The 27,126-nt window shown below is 48.7% G+C and overlaps 1 protein-coding gene across 3 annotated transcripts in view; it reads right to left on the reverse strand.

The window, feature by feature from the left end:
- Positions 1–26,880, reverse strand: part of Jupiter (microtubule-associated protein Jupiter) — a 72,710-nt gene extending 45,830 nt beyond the window's left edge. For 2 of the 3 annotated variants that reach the window (XM_037430573.2, XM_037430556.2), the window contains exon 1: positions 26,574–26,880. In XM_037430573.2, coding sequence (XP_037286470.2) covers positions 26,574–26,632 — 59 coding nt within the window. In that variant the 5' untranslated portion in view covers positions 26,633–26,880. Of the gene's footprint in view, positions 1–2,004; positions 2,164–26,573 lie in introns of those variants that run through there. The other variant, XM_037430564.2, reaches the window with a different exon arrangement.
- Between the last annotated feature and the right edge of the window lie 246 nt (positions 26,881–27,126).

Consider the following 27,126-nt stretch of genomic DNA (forward strand, 5'->3'; position numbering starts at 1 on the left):
AGTTTCACGCAGACTAAACACGTGCATTGAACACGAGTACTAAATACAAGATAAACAGGCGTTAAGTTGAATGCGCCTCCCCCCCCCCCCCCCCCACCTGCATCTCTAAAACAAGGGAGGAAGGACCTCCCTGACCTGACTCTTCCCGTGATTTGGGCCAATGCGCGTAGTAGGCTAATACCAAAAAAAAAAAAAACTTTTCCCATGTGTAAAAAAAAAAGATCGCTGGACGTAGTTCAATGTACTATGAATGACGTTTAAAAATTCTCTTCATGTTGCATAAGGTGTTGCGCTGCGAATCTCGGAGGCTCGCGTTCGATTCCAGGCCACTGCGACCGCAATTCGACGAGTTGCAAGGACAAGGTTTGCGTGCGCTTTGGAGAAAATATTTCGGTTATATGTAAATAAATACTAATTCACAGACACGGCATGCTTCACATCTACAACGTGATTTCGACACGCATGATGTTAACATTTTTTGTCCCTTCGAGCGGTTCTCGTAACACGATTACAGCTTGAATCTTGTCATTGCACACACGTTGGAACAAAATTTAAAAAAAAAGGGGTGGGGGGGGGGGGGTTGGCAAGGAGGCGATACACTAATGTTCCCTCATTTATCATGGGTAACCTTCACTGAAATGTTCGCAAACGTGATATAAGTTCTCTTGAATTGTTCTGACAACATAGTTTTTTGTTGGAATTTAAACAAGGCAGCTTCTTTCTTCACCACCACGAAAGTTGTTAAATTCGAAGATTTACACAGATACAAGATTTCTGCTCAATATAATTCCGTTACTGACGAAGACTATCAAGAGCAAGAAACAAAAAAAAAAATGATTTTCTGGCCGCATGCTAAGCAGGCATCAATGTAACTTCAGAGAACGAAAGGAAGGGCGTTTTTGTAAACGAGAATCGCCTCCGCGTAAATGCCGATAACCCGTTTGGCTGCACGGCGCGGGCGTAGCTTGAAGACAAGGCCCTAGATTGTGTTTAGATGCATGCGTCAAGGTCACCGGAAAGCGCGGGTGTCGAGAGTTTTCTTTTCTTTTTTTTTCAATATCTGCAGTGAAGTGGGAGCGCTACTTATCGCGCGGAACGTTGACGCACTTCTCAGCCCTGAACAACAAATGAATCATGTCAGTAAACGGGAAGAAATAACCGCATAGTTCACCAGAAGCACGATTGGTACTCCAAGTGTCGTGCAGCAACACGTGATTAAACCACAGCTCGCTGTAGTACAACCATAGTCACAGCAGTGCACACTGCTTATACTCCTGTGTTGAATGAGAAAAAAAAATGTATATATATGCGCTGTCATTGGCGGTTAGATCAAACATAACAATAACTTTCAAAACCGAAATTACAGGGTATAGTAGTGAGCCCTCTACCAGAAACTGTGTGCCTTACATATCTTAAGTACATAGTGGTGTAGCTCGTGGCACTACGCGCCCCCTTCTTGTGGCAACTGAAGTCAAAACACACGCGAGTCGAATCCGGACTTGTCTGTTTTATCTCAAACATGACACTTAGATCGTGCGAACGCGTATCTCGTGACACGGCACGGCGTGCTCTGAAGCCGCCGTGTTTCAGTCAAACCGGCCACACGGCATGCGTATACGGCGACTTTTAAACTGCTGCCGAAACGTCCTGCAGGTGTCCCACGCACGGCACATGCTTCAGCCGTGCCAGGACAGTTTGCGACAAGGCAAAGCCGGCAGTCGAAGAAATGTTTTGACCGCGCCACTTAGTGTAACTGGGCCAACACAGACACAAGACGGCTGGATAAACTAGTTCATGGTAAGTGTACGAAATTGCGCCCCCGGAAAAAGACCGCTCATGTAGGTAGCTTGTCGAGTCAAGGAACGCCTCGAAGCGGCCATAAAAGGAGCACTACCCGCCCCGGCTTCAATTCGCGTCTCGGCGAGAAGCGTATCAAGCCGCCGTGACAAGAGTACGCGGCCGGCCGCGCTAGACGAGGAATGTCCAAAAGATCGGGCTTCGTACCTGATGTGGTTCGTGGCCATGGCGCAGTGGTGGATGACAGATACTTGGTGTGCGGCCCGGGCGCTCCGAGACGGCTGTAGTGCGTGCGCTAGCTTCGGCGGCCTGTACGCCTCTCGTCCCTCGCTCGCGTAGTAATGCCCTCCTGTCTGTGGACGGCGAAAAAAAAAAAAAAAAAACTCGTTCCCCGACGCTGCTGTTGTGTGTCGGCGGCGGAAAAGAAGAAAAATAGAGGAGGAGAGTAATGGCGGCCGGCGCCCCAGCGGCCGTCACGTGTCGGTGGGTGACGTCAGGTGAAAGGGGAGAGAGAGGAGACTCTCCTGGATTCTGAAAAGCCGCCCACCGGAACGAGCAGTTGCTGGTTGACTGACCAGGGAGGCGAAACTGTCTGGCAGAGTGGCACACTCGATCTCGACTGGTGACGTCACATCCTGTCGCCTGTAACGTCGCCCTCACCACTTTCGGCACCGTATAGCCTACACGCACACTCACTCGACCTTTTTCTTTCCCCTTTACCGTGCAAGCTTTTTGAGCGCCGCGAAACCATCCAGGTGTGCGTGGTGTGTGTAGTACGGTCTGTGCGTCTCGTATATAAAATAGGCACGCATGACTGTGGCGAGAGTGGCGAAGCTGTGCCTGTTCGGGGCGTTGTCTGTCCCTCTCCCCCCGAAATGGAATCGCGGCACGCGAGTTTGGAAACCGAGCGTCGATGGCTCACCCGTCGTACGTGTACGCTTGTGGCAGACAACGTACAGGGGTGCACAGCCAGGCATTGCCGTGTGACCACGTGTCAAGTTCATTGCGCATACTTCGCTCACCGTATACTGGTCGGCTTGAACCTATGGTTACATTACGGTCAGAGCTTATACGTAACGCACTGTTGGTGCGGTTACCTCCGCTTTCGATGAGGACTGGAGAGCAATTCGCACGTGACTATAGGGAACAACATAGGTTTCAAAATCTGCAGATGTCATTGTTGATTATTTTCCCCGTCCACTTACCCCGATTTTTTTTTTCGTTGATCATTTGACGAACAAGATATGTTAGCGCCATAAGGGATGCACCGTCTATTGCTCGTCGCTTAGCAAACAAAACGAATCACACACACAAATAGAGCCACAAGATGACACTGTAGTATTTGAAACACTACAAATCACACACGATGCCTGGCTCTCTTATTCCCATATCTCTCTTTCCAAAAAAATTTTAGGGGGAGGGGGGGACGGTGCATACCACCTGCTCGTACAACGACATGCCGTGTACGTGTTGCCGCTTACGGCGAAGCTGTTTGCAGCTCGGATGCCCGGATTCATTCGCGTCCGTAGATACTGACAGAAAATACTTCCACGAACTGAAGCGAACAGTCAGTATCTCTATCAAAACTACACACGATATAGTGCCAGATTAAAAAAAAACAAAAGATACATATTGCCGATGAGATTGCTAAATTCAGCCTATTATTGTTGACGATAGCTCCACAGAAATCAGCCATTACATTACAGATTTCCACCTGAAACGAGTAACGTAAAGATACGAGCCCAACAGTATACCTCAGTTATCAATCGTATCAATGTCCCAAACGTCCGTCGCATGCGTTTGCGAATTATCAGCTTATTGCTAATCGTACTTCTCTCTGATTTTTTTTTTTCGAAACGCATGATCACAGGTCTGTGATTTTAGAGTACGCCCAATAGGTCGGGGTACATTGTACTCCAAATCGTCGCCCTTTATCGCAAACACAGCCCGCCTGGCCACCGATTTCATTTGTGTTATGCCAACGCTATGAGAAGGCCGCGCATATTTAGGACTACCGAAGAGCAGCGACAGGAGGTAACGCCCATATAATCACATTTCTGTCAATCATTTCATGTAGCGCATTGCTCAATCGTTCAATACTACATCACAACAATTTTTCAAATCACGTGACATCACAACTTCGCCGACCAACTGATTTCACAGCGTGGATCATTTTTTTTTTTATCCCGCGCGCGCCCTCAAAACAATGCAAGTGCCGCTCGGTTAAACTGTCAAACGCGGGAAAAGGGAAGCAGTGAAGAACGAATGTTTCAAAACCCGCACGGCCCGTTGTTCGTTCCTGTTTCTCTCTTGGACGTTTTTATCCCGCGGTTGCTTTAATTAACTCGAATGGGCTACGTGCCAAGTTCACTGACCCGCCGTCACTCGCTTGCGCTCTTGTATAATGGCATCTGGCTGACGCAATTAGTGCAGTCGCAGTGCCTATAGTATCCGGGCTCGTCCTATTCTCATCAACCGCTGTCATCGGGCGCGGCATAAGCAAAAGGGGAAGGGGGGGGGGGGGGGTCATAATTGTCGCTTAACGCATTCCGGCAGCTATATATTCAACGGAAAGGAAGGGCACAATGGGCGGCTTTGAGCGGCGCGTCCTATATGCAGACGAAAGCTTCGCAACGTTTGCCTCTGAACGCGAGGGGAACACTGGCAAAAGCCAACACGGATGTGCGCAGCTGCGTGTTTGTCCACGGTTTATCATACGTCAGTGGTCAGGACGCTCGGAATAGGGCTCTTTTCGAATAGCTTGGTGAATGTAAAAAGAAATAAATATGTAACAAAATGTCAAGCTTAGCGGAAAGAATTGATCGATGTTCATTTCGGGCACTGCTTTTGCAGCTGTGTGTATCGTTTTATGCGGAGCATTCAGGTGCCGCAGGAAAGCGAGCTGCACCGACTGTAGGGAATTTTAGCCCCGCCGCGTTGGTCTAGTGGCTAAGGTACTCGGCTGCTGAACCGCAGGTCGCGGGATCGAATCCCGGCTGCAGCGGCTGCATTTCCGATGGAGGCGGAAATGTCGTAGGCCCGTGTGCTCAGATTTGGGTGCACGTTAAAGAACCCCAGGTGGTCGAAATTTCCGGAGCCCACCACTACGGCGTCTCTCATAATCATATGGTGGTTTTGGGACGTTAAACCCCACATATCAATCATCAATCAATGTAGGGAATTTGAACATAGAAACAGAATTGGCGATTCAATGTCTGTATGCATTAAAATTCGGACCTCACTGACGTGAGAATGTTGCGAGTCTTTTCTGCGCATGCGCCGGACAGGCAACTCGGTAACACGAGCAAACGAGTGCTTATGTGCGAGTTCTTTATCATTTCACGCGCAATTTGACTTTTAAGCCTTCAGGAGTGTTTCGGCTTACCATGTGTATAAACTATTGTCTAAGGCCGCGGAGAGCTCGCGTCAACGGCTATTTACACGGTCCCGCCTCGCTGCACAGCGGAAGGTGTAACGCATGCGTCATCGCATAGTCTGGTCCGGTCTTAACTATAAGCTCAGCAAGGTTTATAAACGTTATAGTCAAGCGCGTTCGCAGGAGGTGCTAAACAGCCTGGTCCGGTCTTGACTATACCGGGTCCGACGCAACGGACTGGTAGTCCTCCAGGCAGAGTAGTAAGCTTCACCCCTTGGACGACGCGTCACAGCCCCTCGAAGCCCGCCTGTACCCTGTTTAGCGACGGTCTTAACTATAAGCTCATCAAGGTTTATAAACGTTATAGTAAATCGCGTTCGCAGGAGGTGCTAACGGCGACAACGTCCTGCTTTGCGTGCGGTATGAAGAGACAGCTCTGCATGCTGCTAACCGTGACCGAAGCACTCTGTCAGCCCAGCGTTTACCGTATACACGAACGCGCTCTTCAAGCCGGTGCCCAGACGGGAGCAGAATGCCTGGGCGCTTGCATCACGGCGTAATGATGACAAAACGCTCTGCCCCCGACTGTATATAGGAGTAAAGGGCTCGGCGTTCCACGCTGGCGAGCGAGCGTGAAATGGTGACTGCAGCAGAAATAATTGCTGGAAAAGCGGCACAATTTCCAACAGCCTTGCGTGCGCCATGCTCACGACACGTGCACGGTATGATTACGTCGAGGGCGCCGTGTTTGTTTTTTTTTTTTTGCAAGGACCACCAATCTGATCTGATTTCTTTGTAGGGTGCGACAGTTAGCAGTGTCTTCAACACAAGACGCCATCTTTCTTTTTTGTTTTTTCTTCAAGACATCATCGGCGCGTCCTGGGAGGATGTAGCCAACCACGAAGTACATACGTGTTAACGCTTTTAGAAAATACATCACCAGCTGCATGACGGTCCCTTAGTTGTTCACCATATCGCAAAAAAAACAAAAACAAAAGAAAGCTTGGTTTTGAATTGCATGCGAACGGTCTGTGTCATACTCTTCCTTAGCAGCCGTTTTACAGGAAGTTACTTGGAAGGCCTCCGTGAAACGTTTCTGCGTTAAAGAAACGAAAGAAAAACAATCGTAGCTCTCACAGAAGTAGGCTCTTACAAGGGCGTGTCGCGTCAGCTGTCGGACCAAAGCGGTGTTTAAGTTTTGGTTAACGATTCAGGCACATACGCCGTTGTCCTTCTCCCCGGTAATAAGCCGCGGTTGAGCGCTCTTTCTCTGGCTGTTTTTCGAAGCCACGTAACGAGTTCAAGGCATTCTGTTCAAAAGCAAGAGTATATCGTCGCTAACTAATCACCATAATCCACTGAACTTGTGGCGCGGAAGGGGAACCCGATGTTTTTAAAGCTCTCGTCTTGCCAAGTTTCTTCTAATATTGTTGGGTCTAGTCGTCACTAATGCGTAAACAATGGCTCGGCTAAGCACTCCTCAGGATGACGACACGCTCGCAAGGACAAGCCAGCTTCCATGGCCAGTCAGTTCGGAAAGAAACTTTCTCGGCGGTTTAGCCGATCAGAGCGACCCCAACGCGTGGAACTGAAGACCATCCATCCGAGAGCGCACCCCAACGAAAGCTTTCTGCTGAGTCGATTTCCTCTTGTGTGACTCAAGAACAGGCGTGGTGGAGGAGGGTACTCAAAGTGCAGTCGCGTTCGTCGTATTTTCGCCCCAGCGCTGCAAGTTTCCGCGTCATGGGTGTCGGGGTGGGGGCCACAACGGGACGGGGAGGAAGAAGAAAGAGGGGGATGAGGCAAAGGAACAGAGGCGAAAAGCCTCTTCCCAATCTCGGCTACCCCAAAGGATGCAAGACTGAGCCGCCAACCGCGTTGACTGAACGTACCAGCGTTAAACCCAATCTCGCCAATAGCCTCCTCATCGGCGTCGGCAAACTCAAAGCTCTTGGACTGCACCCGGGCTTTGTTTGTTCTTCTCGCCGGCTATGTTGAGCGAGACTCGCTGATCCGAGCCGCCTTCCTTCCCCATCGGTCGTCATTCAAGACGAAGATCGGCTGACTCGAAGAGAGGGGCTGTGTTACGGCCTCGAGCTAAATGTTCCTCCATGCGAACGTGTTTGCTGCTGCGAGTAGACCGAACCAGGCCTGTCAGAGTGCGGAAGCGCGCCCCGAGGAAACGTGAAATGAACGCTTAAACCAAAGCAGGAAGGTGGCGCCGTTCCTGGCGTTCAATATGTCACCCGTAGACAGTCTGTTAATACCTAAGCCACAACAAAATCCGGGTCCTCAATACGCACTACAACATTGCGAAACTACTAAGGAGAAAAACAAAGTGGTGTCACATGCAGTCGCGTATTTGACGCTGTAGGATGCCAGGTTGGACACTATATATATGCTTTGATACACAATCGTGTTCAACAGCTGAACGAGCAAGTCTTTCGTTGCTTAGAAGCGTGGCAGCTTGGGCTAGTTGGTATGGCATGACGATAGTTATAGCGCGAGAACAAAACGACGACACAGAGACAAGAAGGAACTGTGTCTTTCGTGTTCTTCTTGTCTCTGTGTCATCGTTTTGTTCTCGCGCTATAACTATCGTCTTCCGTTGCTGTTTCAATCACGAGGAATTTTCTCAAAAAGAACAGTGCATATGCGTGACGGAAGATGGCAGCTGACGGTAAACTGTCTAACGCTGTTTTCTTTTTCATTAAATATACAGGCCTAACACTATTTTTCATTAATTTTTTTCCCTTAAAGGTTGGTGCCTCTCGTTAGGCTGCATGCCATGAGATGCAAATATCAAAGACCTCAAGATAAACTGGAACATGTGCCACAGTGTTTTAATCTACCGTCAACAAAAAGTGAATAGGCGCGCGCACATAGCCGCAAGTGCAATGAACTAAAGCGACCAGAATTACTAGCAAGGACGGCAGGCATAGCGTGGTAGATAAAATCGGGACATGTCGACCTCTTGTGTTATTCCAATCTGCACATTAAGTGCTTGATATTGATAGGTATTTCCGTTCAGATCGCGCATCTACTTGCTTAGCACGCTCTCCTCAATAAGGCACGGCCGCTATGCGCCGCTTTCAAGCTGGTACGCAGGGAACCCGGATACGAAAGGCATGGATTTCGGTATTAATCTGCAAACATCAGCACAGCTCAGTGTAATTATCATCAACAATGACTGCAACGTTCACACTTTTGAAAGTTAAATATATTTAAAAATAACAAAACAACAGAGAGGTTATAGTTGAACGAGGCGTTAATACATCACGAACACTATCCGTTCTCTCCTAGTGTAAGAAATACACGTGCAACGTTCCAACATAGTTTTTTTTTTTTCGTTCACGTCTTCGCCGTCGCACCTCAATGAATCGCTGTTTTTAGATTAGCTTTATTTTTGCCACATACAGTGATCGCGGATGAGAGCAGGGAAGTGATATCACGCAGAAAAGTGCCCGTTATAAAGGTGCCGTTTCGAGACAAGAACTGGCCGCACCAGCCGGACCCACCCAGGCTGGTCCGCGACCGCATATTATACGTGCCGATTCGCGACGCTTGCGTAGGACGGTCCCGGTTGACGAACGCAGACAGCCCTAACTCCAGGGGGAGAAAAAGGACATAATCAAAACAGCGTCGTCGTGGTGTGCCTCATGGTTCAACGAACTTTGCGTGTAACGTCAGTCGGCGTGGGTGGGGCTAGACTTCGTTTTTCTTTTTTTTTTTCGCTCTCCCGGCAGACTCAGAAGGGAAGAGAGGCCGGCGAGCGATCAATTGTGTTCGCTTCGGCGTTGCTACGCGACTCTCAATTTCGACGCTATTGTCATGTCATTGGCCTTGAATTGGACGCGTGCGGCTACGCTGAAGTCGATACGCGTGACGCGCTACTATACGTTTCGCTCACGCGGAATCAAATGGCGCAAATTGCTGTCGTGGATGTAAACACCTCGGCCGAACGCCGGCGGTTGCTGGAACTGAATGAGGGACATGTTCACGCTAAGAGTCTGCCATATGGATCAGTGGTGGTCTGCGGTATTTAAAGTGCTGTTTGGTATTCTGGTATTTTCTTCGATGTAGCGCAAGTTAAAATATTTCGTTTAATTAATGAAATACTAGACAAAGCGAGAGAACGTCTAGTAAACCATCGTTGCCGTAAAATCGCTCGGTGAGAAAAATATATATTCTTTCTTTCCAACACTAAGACACAAACACGCCATTGTTTCGACATTCTTTCATCTCAATAAGACGGGAACGGGAAGGCGTGCCAATTGGTCTGGCTGCATAGTGAAAGAATTGTGCGCACCACACTATGTTAGAACGACAAACTCTTGTTGAGTACTTTTTTCGTTGTATCTTCGCAACGCAAATTTCTTGTTAGGTCCATTTATCCGTGAAATTAATTTCGTCAACGTATTGCAATTACTCTTCGAGTAGCGCGGCAGAATGGACTTTCGCGCCGGTGTCATTGTGTGTATAGAGAGTGCATATCAGGCGAAAGTAGCTAATCAATCAATTAATTAATCAATCAAGCAATCAATTTCCTTTGGCAGATCAAGATTGTTCGGCACCTCCAACAAGACACTGTCGCAATCGCCTTGTAATGTCTCCAATATCGATTTCCTACAGACTGGAGACATTATATAGTCGGTCAAAGCTTGAGTGGCAGGAGTCTACCACAAATCGCTAATGCGTGCTTCTCTCGATCACTGGAAGCCCCAATTCGCATCTGGCTCCACAAATAGCCCTTTGTGCAGACCTGTTTCTGGCAGTTAACCTACCTGTTCAAGTAATTACTCACTCTTGCTTGCCTGGGGAAACAATAAAGTCAGCCGCTATGAGCATGCCGTAACCTACAGCAGCTCCAGAACAGCAGTCATTTACTTGCGCTACATCTAAGGTCCTCCCCTTTTCTTTGTCTATGCGCCACATCCATCAATTATCTAACAATGCATCCAGCAACGTAGATCTATCAGTCTACCAATGCGGCATGATTATCGCCTTTCAAGTCACAAGATCGTCTTCCGCGTGTTGGCCTCGAGGATATATAGAAAGCTGTGAATACACAAGCATAATCGGTCACGGCTGCCGTATTTGCATCTCTATATGGCCGCAGTTGTGACCTCTTACCAGCACTGCTTGAGACTTCTGCAATGAATGTTCCCTTACCCTTATATATACGGAAACCATAGCCATTGTTTTCTTCTGAACAACACACAAAAGAGAGCTCAGAGCTCACCAATGTTTGCGATTTGGTGTTAGGCACACATCAGGTTGTTGAGAGCCGTGCCTACACGGACGACTGCCGTAATCTTGACATTCAATTGCGTTGAAGAGCGCACACGTATTACGAAGCTTTGCACATAGGTTCAGAGTACTCGTTTGAACTTGTATAACGCAGTGCACAGGCTCCGAACTTACAAAGCTTTTTTCACATTGTTGCCACTTCGATAAACAACGCTGTAGACTAGACTCTCCAGTATGTCCAGAGTTTATATATTTGGTGATCGGTCTTCCGCAGAAAAAAGGACATCGGGAGCACATGGCTCAGCAGCTCATAAACCCAGAAATACGTACGAGCCCTTTGCAACACTGGAGCGTACCGACGCTGCACCATGCTTTTAAATATTACACTCATACCTTATCTTTTCTTTCATATGTCTTTCTCTTTTTTACCATAACCCCCCCCCCTTCCCCCGTGTATAGGGCATAGCACAGCCAACAGGATAAGGCTTTGCCATGGCCGGTCTATAGTTAAGCTTCCAGCATTTCCTTCGTTCTCTCACTATGATACGATTTGCCTATTCGCTCGTAAACGAACGTTTCTAGCACAACAGTTATTGGTGAATACGGGATTTCATCCTGTTTGGGCCATCGTCTCGCGAATCTTCGTACACGAAAGAAGAATCGCGAGTACGGGCATCTTCCTGGTCTGTACGTCCCTAGCCGCGCACAAACTTCTAGCTATATATCCGAGATTGGAAGCAAGCCAAGCGTACCGTTGCGCATTAGGGAATCTCATATCGAGTATCGGAAGCCCGATGAGAGAAAAGGAAGCCTTTTACGCTCAACTAAGCACGTGATGACGTCATGTGCAGCCAATGACGTGTCTTCAGCCCCCGCCCAGACGCAACGGGAGGAAGCCACCGCGGTTCGGGCGTCTGAGCGGGGGAGTTGCTGATCTATGCGCCGTCGGTTGCGCAGGGATCGGGGGCGATTATTTTGTAAGTGGGCTTACAGGCCGAAGCCCCACCGACCCCGAGTCGGCGTCCATCGGTCTGCGACCCCGAGACGCGGTGCATACCAATGCGCGTCGCCTGTAGAGCTGCCTGGACGAGCATCGGGGGCCGCGCGAAATAACGTTTTGCTTTCCTTTTAAGCGGGGGATGCTGATCACTTTTTTAACGGTTTCTCTCACTCGCGGTACTAGTTCGAAGTCTTATGAAGACTTGCATTGAGCGCCAGGGAAGCTACAGGCGCATACATTCACGAGTGAAGACTCATTCCAGGGAGACGTGAAGACTCATTCGTGAAGACTCATTCGTGAAGACTCATTCGTGAAGACTCATTCCAGGGAGCAAGCAGTGAGCGCGAGTAGGGGCAGGCGAGTACTGTAACATCATGCCATATAGTGCGAATGCTAGTGAATAGCGATGATTGCGAGCGAACGTGAGCGAGTGACGATGTCTCACTACGAGTGTGTATGCCAGGGGCAGTATTTCAGAGAGGCGACGATTCGAGAGGATGCCACTAACATTTAGGGGCGAAGCTCCTCGTAGGACCTATCCTGGTCTTTTGCTGGGGTCACGGTATAGAACCGTTGCTCTAGTCGATACATATGTGAGACAAAAACAAACAAACAAAGGTTTTGCAATGGGCTTCAACATAGAAACATAGACACACAGTTAATTATAAAGTAAAAGATCGCTATTCCCGGCGAATATAACCTATCGAGAAAAGTCAATGACTTGATCTCTAATAAAACGTGCCTAGATGTTGAGGCTTCGGAAGAAAACCTTTTAGACAAAGGCTCATTTCAACTTGTAAGCGCAGTAAAGTTTGAACTTTGTATTACTACATCTCTGTAGGTAGTAGCCCTAAGTAGTAAGTGTCCTGTAAGTAAGGTAACTAACTTTGCAGTATACACGTTTTGTTACTTCGTGCGTAGTAAATAATTTTAGATAGTCTTACTACCTCAAGGTCAGTAAGTACCACTACTTCTCCTTAAGAGTGTATGCGTACTTCACGAGAAAATAACAAACTTGGTAATGTGTCTACTTCTTTCATGACTGCCGTTCCTGCAATCCAGGTTAGCCTAAAAACGTGTGCATCATATAGGGGCCCGGCCTCCCTCCCCTCCTCAAAATTTGGATGAACGGGGTGTTTTACCGCGGACAAATAATATAAATATGTTCTGCCTTAAACAAGTGCATCCCCCCGCCCCCCGAAGAAAATTTTTCGCTACGATCCTGGTGCTCGTAATTGATTGAACTAGTGCAGTGGTTCTCAAATGGAGGTCCACGAATCCCAGTGAATCTGCGAAGCCGTTTTTGGAGATCCACAAAACCCATCCTTGAAAATGAATTAAAACTTTATTTAAAGTCCGGAAAAAACTTTTTCTTTGGTGTGTGTGTGTGTGTGTGTGCGTGTGTGTGCGTGTGTGTGTGTGTGTGTGTGTGTGTGTGTGTGTGTGTGTGTGTGTGTGTGTGTGTGTGTGTGTGTGTGTGTGTGTGTGGTGGTGGTGGTGGTGGTGGTGGTGGGGGTGGTGGTGGTGGTGGTGGTGGGGGTGAAGCACATTATGCCCCGTGACGACAGCTCCTTCCAATTTCTTTGTTTGCTTCACTGCATAATACATTGCACTGCGGCAGAGCTTACCTATGTGTCTCCGTGAGACTATAGCTGGAAAGCTTTTGCTGCAAATTCTACAAACATATGGGCACCAGAATGTTCATTCTAGGACTCGGTGTTTGAAGGTAAAACGCAGCTAAAGACAGGTCGAATGCGGCTGAAGGCTCACAACTTATTGACAAGCTGTTGTCATCGAATCGACATGGCGATTTAGTCTGACCGTTTCATGATACGCAGTACAGGTCACATGGTTTAGGCAAACGTACGTCAGCCTTTCACAATGCTATTACGTTCGCGAACTAATCATGCGTGCGGCCCGGAGGCTGTAAAGAAGCCCGGAGCTTTTTACACGCGGCCATCAAGCGGACGCGAAACAGGCAACCGTGTTTACGACGACGCTCCACTCATGCGTGCGTGAGCGCACGTGAATGTTATGTGCGCACACACCGGAAGCTGCAGGCTCACCAGAGCGAGGAGCGGTGGGTGATGTTCGAGCGTTACAAAAGCGCGGCCTTTGTGATTGCTATTTATAGTTAAAAAAAAAACAACCACCGTCGCTTCGTTAACGGCTGCGTGGCTGCTATGGGTCATGTTCGCTTCCGCTGTGATTGCGTTGCGAACTCGTCATCAGACGAACACAAGAGGCACGCTTTCGTAATGACCCTGAATGACAGCCGTGCGTGTTCCGCCGACAACAGAGCATCACCAGATGTACAGTATAGCGAGTGGCTGTGGCGACGAAATATATGAACCCATAAGGCTACGACTGACTGGTATTCTGAGTGGTACATCAGCGAATGTAAGCACAAAACAACATGCGCAGCATATATGTACGATCAATTCAGTGGGTGTTTAGAAAAATAGGTTAACGATTTAGAGCACTTGGTACTCTACTATGGGAGAGCTTAAAGCCGTCCCGTCACAGTCCGAATACATCGGACTGCGACATCGACGGAGCGACTGTGTTTAGAAAAAGTTGTTAACGATTTGAAGTACGATGTACTCCACTATGGGAGAGCAAAAAGCCGTCCCGTGTAGTGCAGTACGCATTGTTGGCCCATTAAAATTGTATTATTCGATCATGATGAAACAAGTGCGAATTAGTACGAACACTCATAAAGGACGCCGAAAGAGCGCTCGTTTTGTGTTCTTTCTGAGTGTGCGTACTTATCGGCGCTTGATTCATCATGAACTTATGCCAACATGCCCAACTGGCAGTCATCATGCACATAATTTGTTTATCCATAATGACGACTCACTGATAATACTCGCCCTTTCGTTCGTCTTTTGTGCGCACATTTCTTCTCCCCAGGAGCGGGGTAGCAGACCGGACATTAAGATCGGATTAGCTATACGCTTTTTAAACCGTTCGCTCTCCCTCATTCTTGTTAACTTCTCAACCTCACGGTGAAAAACCTCGTAAAAGTGATGAAAAGGACGATTGCGCGAAACAGAAGTGACGGCATAAGTTCTTCTCAACCAAATGTGGTCCCTTCCTCTAATGCGCTACTTAGCTTTAAGAGGGCAATGGCATATCAGATGGTCGATGTCTTCTTTGGTGCAGCAGACGTCTCTAAAAGACAGAAGCTTTCGGACGCATTGCGACAATTGGACGATCGGCCACTCTCTGTGCAGACGCTACTGGAACACCGCCATCGCCTTTCGTCGGCTCAAAAAGCAGTCAAAGCTGTCTTGTGCTTTTTGAGGACTACAGGTCTACGTGACCACCTTTAACTTTTGTGTAGTGCCACCGCTGCATACGCGCCAGCCGATTGACTGACAATCCTCCTTTTTTTCTCTCTCTCTCTCTCTTTTTCTTCTCTTTCCTCTCTCTCTCATCTTTATGCCCCCTTCCTATTCCCTCAGCGTAGGGTAGCAAACCGGGCACGTGCCTGGTTAACCTCCCTGCCTTCCCTCTTGTTGTTTACCCCCCCCCCTTCCCTCTAGCTTTAAGAAACGTCGAAACGCGCATATTGTTGCTATCAAAGTCATCACGCGTTAAATATACATCGCCAGAAATAGCACGAGCAGACGTTCCATTCGATTCCTCGAGCGCTAAAACATGAAATTACATTTCAGGTCGAACGAAGAGGTCGCGCAGACCAGGCATGCGCGTGGGTGTTCCCGTCTCCGCGAGGGTATACACGGCAGTAATGAAAATTGACGTCTGTCATATTTGCATTAAGCAAAGGTTGCGACCTCTCTTCCAGACTGCGACCAGTACTCGACGGGTCTTCCCGGCGGCGCATTGGCGAAAAATAATCAAGCAGTGATGGCCGCCCGGCCGAGTGAGATGGGATATATTTTCTGGGTTACGCAGAGCACCGAGAAACTTCCGTTAGGAACCTACCTGACATTATTAGCAGAGCGGTATGACGAAAAAATAAATAAATAAAAAACGCTTTCATTACTCGTACATAAACGCTCAATCACAACTTAGTTGTGAGTCGGCGTCTGTGCTCGTGTGGCAAAATTATTCTCAATTTTTTTTCGGTCATGGCGTTTTCTTAATAATGCATCCGTACCACCTCACCTATTGTCAGTCTTACCAGACAGCGGCATATACGCGATGCCTGTATTTCATTATATTACGCCGAATTTTGTTTTCATTCTGAAGTTGGTATTAGCGTAGGCACAGGGTCGGCAAATTGCTCAGAAACGTATTCTCCGGGCCCGAAATGCTGCACAGTTAAGTTCCCAAGTGTCGGGTAGCCAACTGAGCCAAGCTTGGTTAACCTCCCTGCGTTTCCTCTCTATTTGTCTCTCTCTCTCTCTCTCTCTCTCTTGTGCGTCACCGACAATTTGCGCAACGAACTGCAAGACCCCCAAAACCACGCTGGCTGTCATTGAGTGAACAAGTTATCCGGTATTCAACTCCCCAAGCAACGTGGTATGTATATATGTGGACAAACATTATCATTTGCAACGTGGTAATTTGCTCTCGGCATTCAGACGCGCTCGCAGAATGTATGCAGTGTATTGTGAAACCTGACACTCTGGAGTACAAGCCTCGTCGTAAAGCGTTGCCTTTATTTGCCCGAGCTAATTAATTCTATAGCTTAGCACTTTCCGAGCTTCGGGCACGCTTGGAACAACAAGAAAGGGCCTTTGTGCGAGCGTGGATGTAAGCCAGAGTTGACGAAAGTCGCTCTGCGGCGCTTTCGTTGACGTACGCAAGCACGCGAGGACACGGCTTCACGCGCAAGCGCCAAGTCGACTGAAATGACATGAAGGACAGTATGTGTGTGTGTGTGGCGTTGAACTCCCACCGCCTTCTTGAGACAACAACGATGCAAGCACATCGATGCGGGGCAAAGTGAAGACAAGTGGTATGGCGTCAAGGCAAACCTGGGAAACGACTCAGGATCCGCGCCGTTGCAGTCGGCGTTGTACTAAAAGCGTGCACTGTCGAAGGCTTTGTGAGAAGCGGCGCGAATGTAGACACGCGCAGCCAGGAAAGGAAGAAACGTGCACAATACAGAGAAATTAACTTAAATATAGATCGCATAAGGCAAGTATACAGTGAGTATCAGTGTAATCACTCAGCGGAGATTTTGATAACAAGCGGATGATGCTATTACCAAAGCTATAGTTTGCCAAATGAGTGGCATAAGAGGACAAAACGTTGAACGGGCCCTAGCGCATAAATTTGCGAATTAGTCTTCACAGCAACGAACAACTGCCAAGCCGTCACTCGGCATATTCGGGCTTTTTGCAGGAACCAAGAAACCAAAACAGTATACTTTATAATTTCGCTTTAAAAACTGCAAACAGCGTTCGTGAGAATAGGCTAATACCGTCTATGCACTGTGAACCACATGTACAAACGAGAGATGGCTATGCGCGTTCAACACCATACGGACTCACTTTGCCAGGATAGATTTTTCGTTCACATTCTCGAGGCTCGGTGGTTATACTGCCCTTCCGGCAAAAATTACGCTATACCATTATGCATAATAGCCTGGAGTGTGCTCTACCTCCAAGGGGTGCATGCGCATCGTGATGGACTACTTCGAAGTACACGTGCGAGCTATAATAAGTCGTGATTTACAAGAAGGCGAAGGCGGTAAGGAGGTGCTTAACGGCACTCTGTTCTGCGTGTCTAACTTTTCTCTCATTCCGTCCTCACGTTTTCTTCGCGGCGATGCAAATCCGTGAGCACTGGTGTGTCTGCGTCGCACACACACACACACACACACACACACACACACACACACACACACACACACACACACACACACACACACACACACACACACACACACACACACACACACACACACACACACACACTATATATATATATATATATATATATATATATATATATATATATATATATATATATATATATATATATATATATATATTGAAATACAACGGTGCAGCTGACGCTTTATCGAAGCAACAGCAAGATGGCGCCGATCATGAAGAGGAACGGGCCGAAGACTGATGATGGTTATTGATAGATGAGGAAGATGACGTACAATGAATTCTCACAGTATATATATATATATATATATATATATATATATATATATATATATATATATATATATATATATATATATATATATATATATATATAGTGGGAGTAATAATTTAATGGGCCAGTTAGTCTTCTTGAAGGTATGGAATATGGCACAACGGGAGCGTTGTCAACAAGGATAAATATATTTATTTCCCAACAGTTTCGGGAGGGGTCCTCCCTTCATCAGGGGATGAAGGTTCTCAGGTTCTCATCTTCTGATGAAGGGAGGACCCCTCCCGAAACTGTTGGGAAATAAATATATTTATCCTTGTTGACAACGCTCCCGTTGTGCCATATTCCACACACACACACACACACACACACACACACACACACACACACACACACACACACACACACACACACACACACACACACACACACACACACATACATACATATATATATATATATATATATATATATATATATATATATATATATATATATATATATATATATATATGCTAATTCGCACGTGTCACAACACCCGCAATTGGCGGCCAATCGAGAAGACGCGTACAAGCGAGCGGGTAGTGTGGTGTGTGTTTGCAGGCGAGATGGCTATGTAAGATATACGGCGCATCGCATCGGGTCGCCCAAGCCAACGCTGCTGCGCTTTGGCTCACGCTGTACGCTTTTCTTTCATAGCGACAAAACTCGTCTAGTTTCTCCGCGAGCGTGCCACACGCGCCACGGCTATCATCTCTTCCACCTCCCGCGTTCGCAGTCGTGTTCGGGGTCACATATGCGTGGCTCGCCAAAGGTCACACGCCCCGCCGCCGTCCCATGCACCTCGCTTTCCTCGAGCAAAACTGTTCTTTCTTTCTGGTTCGCATTCACGTACGGCGCGCGTTTTCTTGCTGGTTTCTTCTCGCCTTGTCCCGTCGTGGCGACCTGTCGTTCCTTAAGGTCGCCCCCTTCACGCACCACTTCAAGACGTGCGGGCGACGCGTGATGTGAGTCTTGTCGCGAGGCCCGACGTGCCGCGCGGTACGCCACAACCGCCCCTGAGGCGAGTCAGTAGGCAGTATACGTTTCGCAACTCGAGAATCATGGTTTGTATAATAAATATCCATAGACAGCAAGACCACTCGAAGAACTGGACCATGTTAGCACTTTCTACTTATGTAGCAACAGTACCGCCACTTCTTTGTACCATCTTATGTACGTACGTGTACAAAACGACAGATGCTAAACAAAGGTTGGAAAACTTTGCGCTGTATAGATGCACTTGATGATGAACTTTGCACTGTATAGAAACACGGAGGGTACGAAAAACACAATAAGAATGAGTGTGCGCAGTGTGTTTTCCTGTTCCGCTTAAGCAGTGCCGGAAGTTCCTCAATGCTTGTTCAAGGTGTTCCAACTTGCCAAAAAAAAAGTACTTTGCCATGCATGCAGAATTGGACAGACAGACAGACAGACAGACAGACGGACGGACGGACGGACAGACAGACAAAGACAAATAACACGACAAGACAAATGACGATAACTGATTTTAATATGTGTAGTATCCTTTTCTTTCTTATTCTTTTGGCTTTTACGTTTCAACGGAAGTTCTGCTGAACATTATGGACATGTACAAATAGTAAGGCGTGCAATCCAAAAGGATCACTGTTGTAACGTGTAATAAAATACAAAAATAAATATGAACCGCGCAGCGGGCCTGTCTTATAATGAGACCCGGTTAGGGTAGTCTATAAAGAGAAGAAAAGCTGAACCGCGCACTCTGCGCAGTGTAGAAAATAGAATCTGACCTTGCTGTCTAGAGATATAATGTCCTTCAGTTGCGCGCATCATACGATACGGAGGCGGAGCCGGGTTATATCTCAAGACCCACCGGACACTCACCTGCGTGTGCATATACTTAGGCCTGCAGCGCACGACAGCCCGATTCTTCCAGGTGAACCAACGCAAAAAAACAAAAACAAACGAAGGCACAATCGAAAGCGGGATGAGTGTCATTCTGAGAGCACTCGCTTCAGCGTGAGCGAAGTGGCTTAATGCTTATCTATTAGTGCACGCATGTCTCCATCGCTATTAACCAGCATAAGCCTCCGAGGTGTGAATAACAATGAAAATTCGTGAAAAGTGCATATGAACTTTAAGACGGAGTAGTCGGTTTCTGTCTTGATGCTTACACGACACCAGATGGCAACTTTTAATAGTATCACCAGCGGTGTTAGACTGTTTTATCGCCTGGTTTTCTGCGCCACGGCGGTTGACGACCAAGGCGTACACAATGATTACATATACACACATATAATACTCACAGGGGATAAACCATGTGCGCACTACGTGCGATCATACAAGCACACTGCAGATGATCCTAATGTATTCAGCCTTCACTGTTTAGTAATATTGAAGGCATATTTATATTAATTTGAGCACGCCGTAAGTTTGTGAGTAAACAAACAGGCAAGCAAGCAAACAAACAAACAAACAAATAAATCACAAGTTTGCCCTAGACATGTAAATCTTTAGAAACAGCGTAGCTGGTTGATTTTAGGGGCTTAACGTGGCTTTCGTGGCTGATACTCTTTTCTTGGCGTAGACAAAGTAGAGTCGAACCACAAGCTGTTCCAGGCAATGCGAAAATGCCAGAACTGCAGCGCCAGAACTAACGTGGAATTCTGGCTACAACCCCCTCCCCGGTAGAAGCGCGGCGGTTGCGCGGTCTGTTTCCCTCAGTGGGCGAGGCTCATAAGCAACGGCGCGGAGGGTATTTAGCAGACACCCGAATGTCTTACCTCAAGATTTAAGAGCTTCGCTCTCAACGACAGCTACAGCACGAGAACAGAACGACGACAAAGAGACAAGAAGGACACTTTGTCTTCTTTGACGTCGTTCTGTGCTGGCGCTATAACTATCGTCGTACCTACTAGCCCAAACTGCCACACTTCGCTCTTAAAACACGAAGCTCTTAAAACACACCAGAAATACATTATATCCGACTGTATACATACGGCTGCTCCTCTTTTATACAATACGATTGGAATGATCTGCGAGTCTAAAAACGTGCGTTTGGGTCGAAGACTCGAGCAACCCGTTGTTCCTTTACTCGCGAACTTTACGACACCAGATTGAGACCTACAACAGCATCTTGACGCCATTAGCGTGCCCGCACAACACTAACCCGACGCGACGGCGCCACACCTTGCGACGCTCGTTTCGCTATTCGTGGGGTGTACAACAGCCTCACAGAGTCGTGCGACATCGACGTTTGTTCCCGGTGGCAGGCAGCACCTGGCCTTCTTCCCCGTCTTTCACCGCGGGTCCTTCGCCCTCCGAACGGGCATCGTTGGCGCAAATGTTTCCGTCTCCCGGAACCGTACGTTTTTGTTTGCCGCCGGCGCTCCCGCAAGGGCGTCGTCGTGAGCCCGCATTCAGCCGAGCTTCCATTCGGGCTCGGCCCTCACAATGGCGTTCGGGGGGGTTGGAAGCGGAGCAGATGGTTTCCGGAGCATCGCTCAGCGAAGGAGTCCTTCTTCTTCTCCTTCTCACAGCGAGGTGAAAAGCCTCGGCGAGGTGAACTACGAGCGCACATGCGCGCACGAATCGAGGAACTTTTCGTCGGCATACACGACTGCCATGCGTGCGCCGTGCCCATAAAACTCCCGGGAAGACGCTCTCGCGGCTACAAATGGGGGTCAGCGTCCAGACGTGCGGTCATATGGTTCGTGGTCCGTTTGTCGCCTGGCTTGACTGACTAGATTAAAGGGATCGGCACACGTGAGAGTTCTCTGCGTCTGAAGGAATGAACCTCGGCCATCGGAAACTATGGCGACAAGATGATGATGTTGGAGACAAAGTCGATTTGCGCCATATAGAGGAGTTCATTTTACGCAGTAGACTATTAAAAATATGAACGTTTAGCGCGGGCGAATAACAAGGGAGTTAATTGCACTCACATTGATCCTTTCCCCCATTATTTGTTCATGCTAAATGAACATAATTTTTATGACCTACTATGTGAGATAGATCAATTAACACAGCAACGCGTTGTTTTGGATTGTCGATTTCCGCCATGTAGACGTCTTGCGGCAGCCATAGCGGCTGCAGCAGCCCCATGACCCACGTGATCAGATCTGTCAGGATGGCGACTCTTACTGGTTGTATGAACAAATTCAACAATAAATAATAGAAATGTCAGTGGTGTGACACGTTGCAAGTCCGAAATTCGTGGAACTGTACGCGCTGATTGAATCGGTGTATATCCAGGTATGTCGGTTCGAGATAATAATCACGTATAGTTGGTGCGACCGCAGGGATAGCCGGACCTTAACGACGCATGCACTTGTAAGATTATAGTGCAAGGCGACCTGTTATGTAATGCGCTGCGTTGTAATCCGTTCTTCATCGCAAGTTGGATGTTTCACTTAGTCAAAAGAAGTTGAGCGAAGCACCAATGAATCAGCTTCAGCTGTACCGCCGTCATGTTGCCAAAACGGCACGCCGGGTTCCTACCCTGGTCACACCACTCTTCTTTTGCTGGGGCAGTATCATGAGAGAGTGGTTGACTGTTAGGAAAAGCTTGCAGAACTAATACTCACAAGGCAATGATGTTCTCGACAACCATCAACTTGTGCACCTAACGATGTGTACTTATAGTCCACAGCGAATCCATGAGACACACATCAGCAACTCGTGAACGACGACGCTACTACATTTCTCCTACTAGCCCACTTTTTGTGGTGCAGAGAGGTGTGGAAGCCTCTAATACGGCTGTGAACACAGTGAGGAGCACAAGGACATTGCAGCGACATGGTTTTCCGTTCTTCCATTTCACCGTGGCGGTACTGTTCTGCACTTTTCTTAGACACTTTTCGATCTTCCTCCAGCATCGGCTACACCACATACTTTGGACACAGTCCGATCTTACCTCCACTTAGCGCGCACAGATATGCAAATTACGTTGATTCCGTAAACAGCACGTAAGTGGAAGGTAATTTGCTTTGGTAACGGCGCACGATGTACGACTGCGCAACATTGCGAACATAGGTTACACAAGAGGCGTATAGGGAATCAGTCAGGATTCTTTAGCACTACATCCCGATATGCATGCCTACGGGAAAACTTTCCCTATCACTTTCCGATCGAAAGCCGCTCTGCGCGGTGATGTTACGTGTGTACTTCCTCTCTCTTTCTTTACTCTTCTTCCAATCTCCCCTTCCCTTTGTGCTTAATGGTGAATAACACAATCGACACTGTCTGAATTGACGTGTTTGAACGAGTTCACCTCTCCAGTGTCAGAGCGCACCTACACAGAGATGTACGCCACATTATGGGACGTTCTGCGGCAGTAATGGTAAAATCGCTCTTATTGATCGCATCCCTCGGGACATCTGCTGGCAACGAGAGGACCGGGAAGCAACCAACACCGCGAGGGGGAGTTGCAGAGCACGCCCCGTTGGCACGCAACAGAAGCGACTTCCTCGCGCCACCTCTTTTTTTGCCACCCGCTCGAGTTCGCAGTTGCGCGTTCTTCCGTTGCAAAGAAGCATCCTCGGTGTGGGTGCGTGGCCGCGCTCGGCAAGAGTGGTAGAACAGGTTCACTCTCGCGTAGCCCCCAGGCCGCCGCCGCCGGAGGACGACTGCAGCGTCGCTCGTGATCATCAGCGCGAGTTTTTCTTTCTGGACTCGCTCGTGCCTTTTCTTGATTTTCTCTGCACTGCTGCTGCCTGCCGCGGTCTTCCGTGCACAGCTGACCTCTACACCGAATGGAGAGGAGAAAAAAAAAAAAAAAGAAACTGCCGTGCTTGGTGTCTTCGCACTTCCTCAGCGTCGTCGCCAGCGCGTCCTTTCGGAGTGCAAAAAATAAAGGGTGGTAGAAGAGAGAGCAGCGTGCTCTCGTGTGCCCTGCCAAGGAAAAACAAGAAACAAGACGAAACAAAGCGCTCTCTGGCAGCTTTCTGCGAGCGAGGCAGCGGGAATTGGCCGCTAAATGCGTATGCCCACTTGCGCGACCAATGGAGCACCCGGCTTCACGCGAAGCAGTGTTCTCTGGACGAGTCCACGTTTTCTACAGCTTCTCCTCGAACCTCTTTATGGTGCCAGAAGCGTCGGACTACCTCCATTCCACCAGCTAGCGCAATTGATCACGGCCGTCAGGCAGCGGCCGCGAGGGTTGAAGGGCGAGCATGCGTCAGCTCGGCAGCCTGCGTCTCGCAGCAGCAACCAACGCGAAAGCAAGCAGAAGCAACAGCGGGTTACTTGTCGTATGTGCCTACCAGTCGGCCGCGTTCTCACTTCCCTCACGGGGTTCACCGACACCTCCGTATACCTGCCAAGCGGCGCGCATCTTGGAATTCGCTTCCTCGCTGCGGCTGCTTGGGTCGCCTAACAGACACGTCTGCCGACATCAAAGGAAACACCTTGTACGCGTACACGGCTGTTAAGATCCTCTCCTATCAATCGGAGCCTGCACCGTGATTACTGCGGAATCAACGAAACAGAACACGTATAATCCCGTACACCAGGGAGTAACGTTATACAGCTCCAAGGAGAGGGTGAGGGGGACCGGGGCATGCCGTAACGTTATGTATGTACTCCGTACGCGGACTCGTCCGGCCACCCCTTCGCGTATTGTGGCTATCTGGCGCCGTGCTCCGCGCCATTCTCACGAGCCGAGCTGCCTGCTGTATAATGCAACGGGTACTTCAAAGAGGGAGAGAGAGAGAAAGACACGCCTTTGGCAGCGGCGATGTTTAGGCTGCATTTCGTCATGCGCGATCATCAGCCTTACAGAGAGAGGCGTCTTCCTTTCTTCGCGCAGGCAGGAATTACGCCCTGACCCTTCGCACAACGCGGCGAGTGGGCACAAGCACTGCGCCGAGATGCGTAGTACACGAGTACACACACTCTTCATGACCTGCCGGCGCGCTGCGCCAGCAGGGGGGGGGGGGGGGTGCTTTTTCGCTGCGCACGTGGTCGGTCGGCTTTCCCACATAGCGCGGCCGCTGCAGGGTTGATTGCGCCGCGGCCCCCGTGTGGATCGCGGTGTTCACGTAACGGCACTACCGGATGCGCCCCGACAACGCTACGCCTGTCGCCGCTTACTGTATACGCGTAGTAGTTCTCACGCTCCTCGAGTATACCCCTGCGCCGCCGTACATTCTCGCAACTTTGCAGCGTACCGTGCTGCCCATTCCGACTACACCCGAGTTTTCAGAATCAAATCCGGAATGCCTCTTTAGAAGGCTAGGCCACGCATACAGGATTAAAAACGTTGTGCTTCGATAATCTGCGATGCAAAGCACCCGGACGTTCTTATCTGTCGTTTTCCTTCTGCAAGGCGGAAGTGGTTACGTTCCGGCAAAATGGAGAGGGTAAAGAAAACGGGTTTAGCTATATATAGTGTGTCGGAGAAGAAGCTGAATACTAAACGACGTTGCTGGGATGTTCAAATAGAAAGCAGCGGTCCGGAGACAAAATCTCTCGAGGGCGGCTCCCTTACGCCACGTCTCGCTCAAGGTTTCCTGGAGTAACTTGTAGCTTGTCTCGGGCTGTTTATTTTAAACCAGAAGTCCTTTGAAAGCGATTCCAACGTAGTACATCTCCAGGGGCAGCTTCTCGAATGTGATTTTTCGTCTACGTTCGAAGAGAAAGCCGCTGCGAAGAGGTCATTCGCGTTATGTCGCCAGCATGGGCAACGTCACCAATTAGCCTGCAATACGCGGGGATTGGCGCGCGTCACTACATCGGGCGTTGGGCTTCGCTACGCTGTGTTGCAAGCAGCGAGGGAAACAAAGCATCGTGCGGGCGTTATGCCTGGGAGGCCGACTGGAAATGTCGCAAAGCTTCTCCGTCCTTGTGGCTCTGTTTTACTTCGTACGGACCCACCCAATCAGCAACAGCGCGTTGGAAACTCGCGACCGTCAAAGTGCAAAAAGGGCATCGATAAGAAACATTCGCTAACGGATGTCGCATGTAAACTTTATCCCGAGCAACGCACTGCACAGTTACCTTACGCCATAATTATGCTTAAGATTCTCAAACATGCATAGGTGGCTTGCAGGAGCGGCTTGGCACTGCAGCACTACTACGTTAGACATCACTGAGACTCACCAAACTACATGGTATCCTAGAAGTCAAAGTTTTAAGATAAAGCACGAAGAAGGTCCTCGATGACGTTATGTTGAACACGGTACTTTGAAAGTGATTTATAATAGGTAAGCACTAATCATCGGTGATTATCACCCGTACTTTAAAAAACATGCCTGCACCATTGGTGTTCCCAAGTCACACTGCAGAAAAAGCGAGCCATCAAGTTATACCACAACAAGTGACTTGGTAGTCACAGGTCACTTCGGCATCCGACGCAAATTTCGCAAACGCTGCTACCAGACAAAAACCCTCTACCACGCAATGCAATACCCTTGACCTTCCACTTGGCTTCCTATTCCTTTATCCAACACTCAAAACCGGTCAAGGCGAAGCGTCGAGTGCCGTCGTAATCGTGCTTCCTCATCTCTTATCCCCTAGATAAGTTGACAATCTCAAAAACCAACTGTCGTGCTGAATTTAGAAATGGTATCTTCCTCGTTATCGCACGAGAATCTTATTCCAAACGGTCGCTCAATGGAGTTGCGCGCAAAGTGTAAGCTTTGCCGGAGAAAATGCTGTCGTTATTAACTTGGCTGTTACGCGAGAAAAGAGCATGCACCACTACGAAAAAGCCGCCGATCACATTTGCTTACATTTTTCCTTGAACACATAGGGCGTGAGTACTACAGCTACTGAACCTAACGTCACTCAGAACGCTACCAACTCTCTCGTGTGGAATCACGTCGTTTAAAGAGCACAACCACATTTGCTTATTCGATCGGCACACCGAAACCGCTAAGCTTGTTGCCTCGCGCTTCGCAGCCTCCCGAAACCATTTTTTTCCCGAATACCGAGACTCCGACTCCAGAGTAACATCAGAACACTGTATAACCATTTACAAGCAACGGCCGGATCACACTGCTCAACAAGTCGAGAATTGACGAGCAGTAATCAAGGTAAGAGTCTCACCTCTTTCCGCGGCCAATCTTATCCAATTCAACGTGGCGAAAATCGTACACCGGGGCCATGGCTGTTGCTGCTGCGACGAGGAACGCACGCCTAGGGGTGTGTGTGATCAAGAACGGGACGTTTCAGGGATGTTCCAGGGTCTCACTGGATGCTCCTCTCGGTCGTGGGGGTTGTTGGGAAACAACGCCGGAGAAGAAACTGCACTCCGCGCACAAGACAAACGGGAGGATGCTGTCCGTAGGGGGCGCGACGACCGAGGCGTGTGTGAGATGAACGTAACGGCGCTTTTGCCTTCTGGGAGCCGAATAAACGCGTTGCTTCCTCGGGACTCTTCTTGTCCGCTCCGGGGCCCTTTTATGAAGGGTGAGAGAAAAAAGCCCTCTCCTTCCTTTCACCGCGCCCCTCTGCCCCACGCCCTCTCAGAGCACCGTCCTCCCGACGCTACGAATCCTTTCCCTCTTCTTTTCCTCTCTCCCTCTCCATATAGAAAGAAAGATTAAAAAAAACCAAGTTCGACGGCACGCGTAGCAGCAGCAGCGGTTCGGCGGCCCTT

This window comes from Rhipicephalus microplus, chromosome 2 (assembly GCF_043290135.1).
Source record: "Rhipicephalus microplus isolate Deutch F79 chromosome 2, USDA_Rmic, whole genome shotgun sequence".
In the NCBI taxonomy this organism is placed as follows: domain Eukaryota; kingdom Metazoa; phylum Arthropoda; class Arachnida; order Ixodida; family Ixodidae; genus Rhipicephalus; species Rhipicephalus microplus.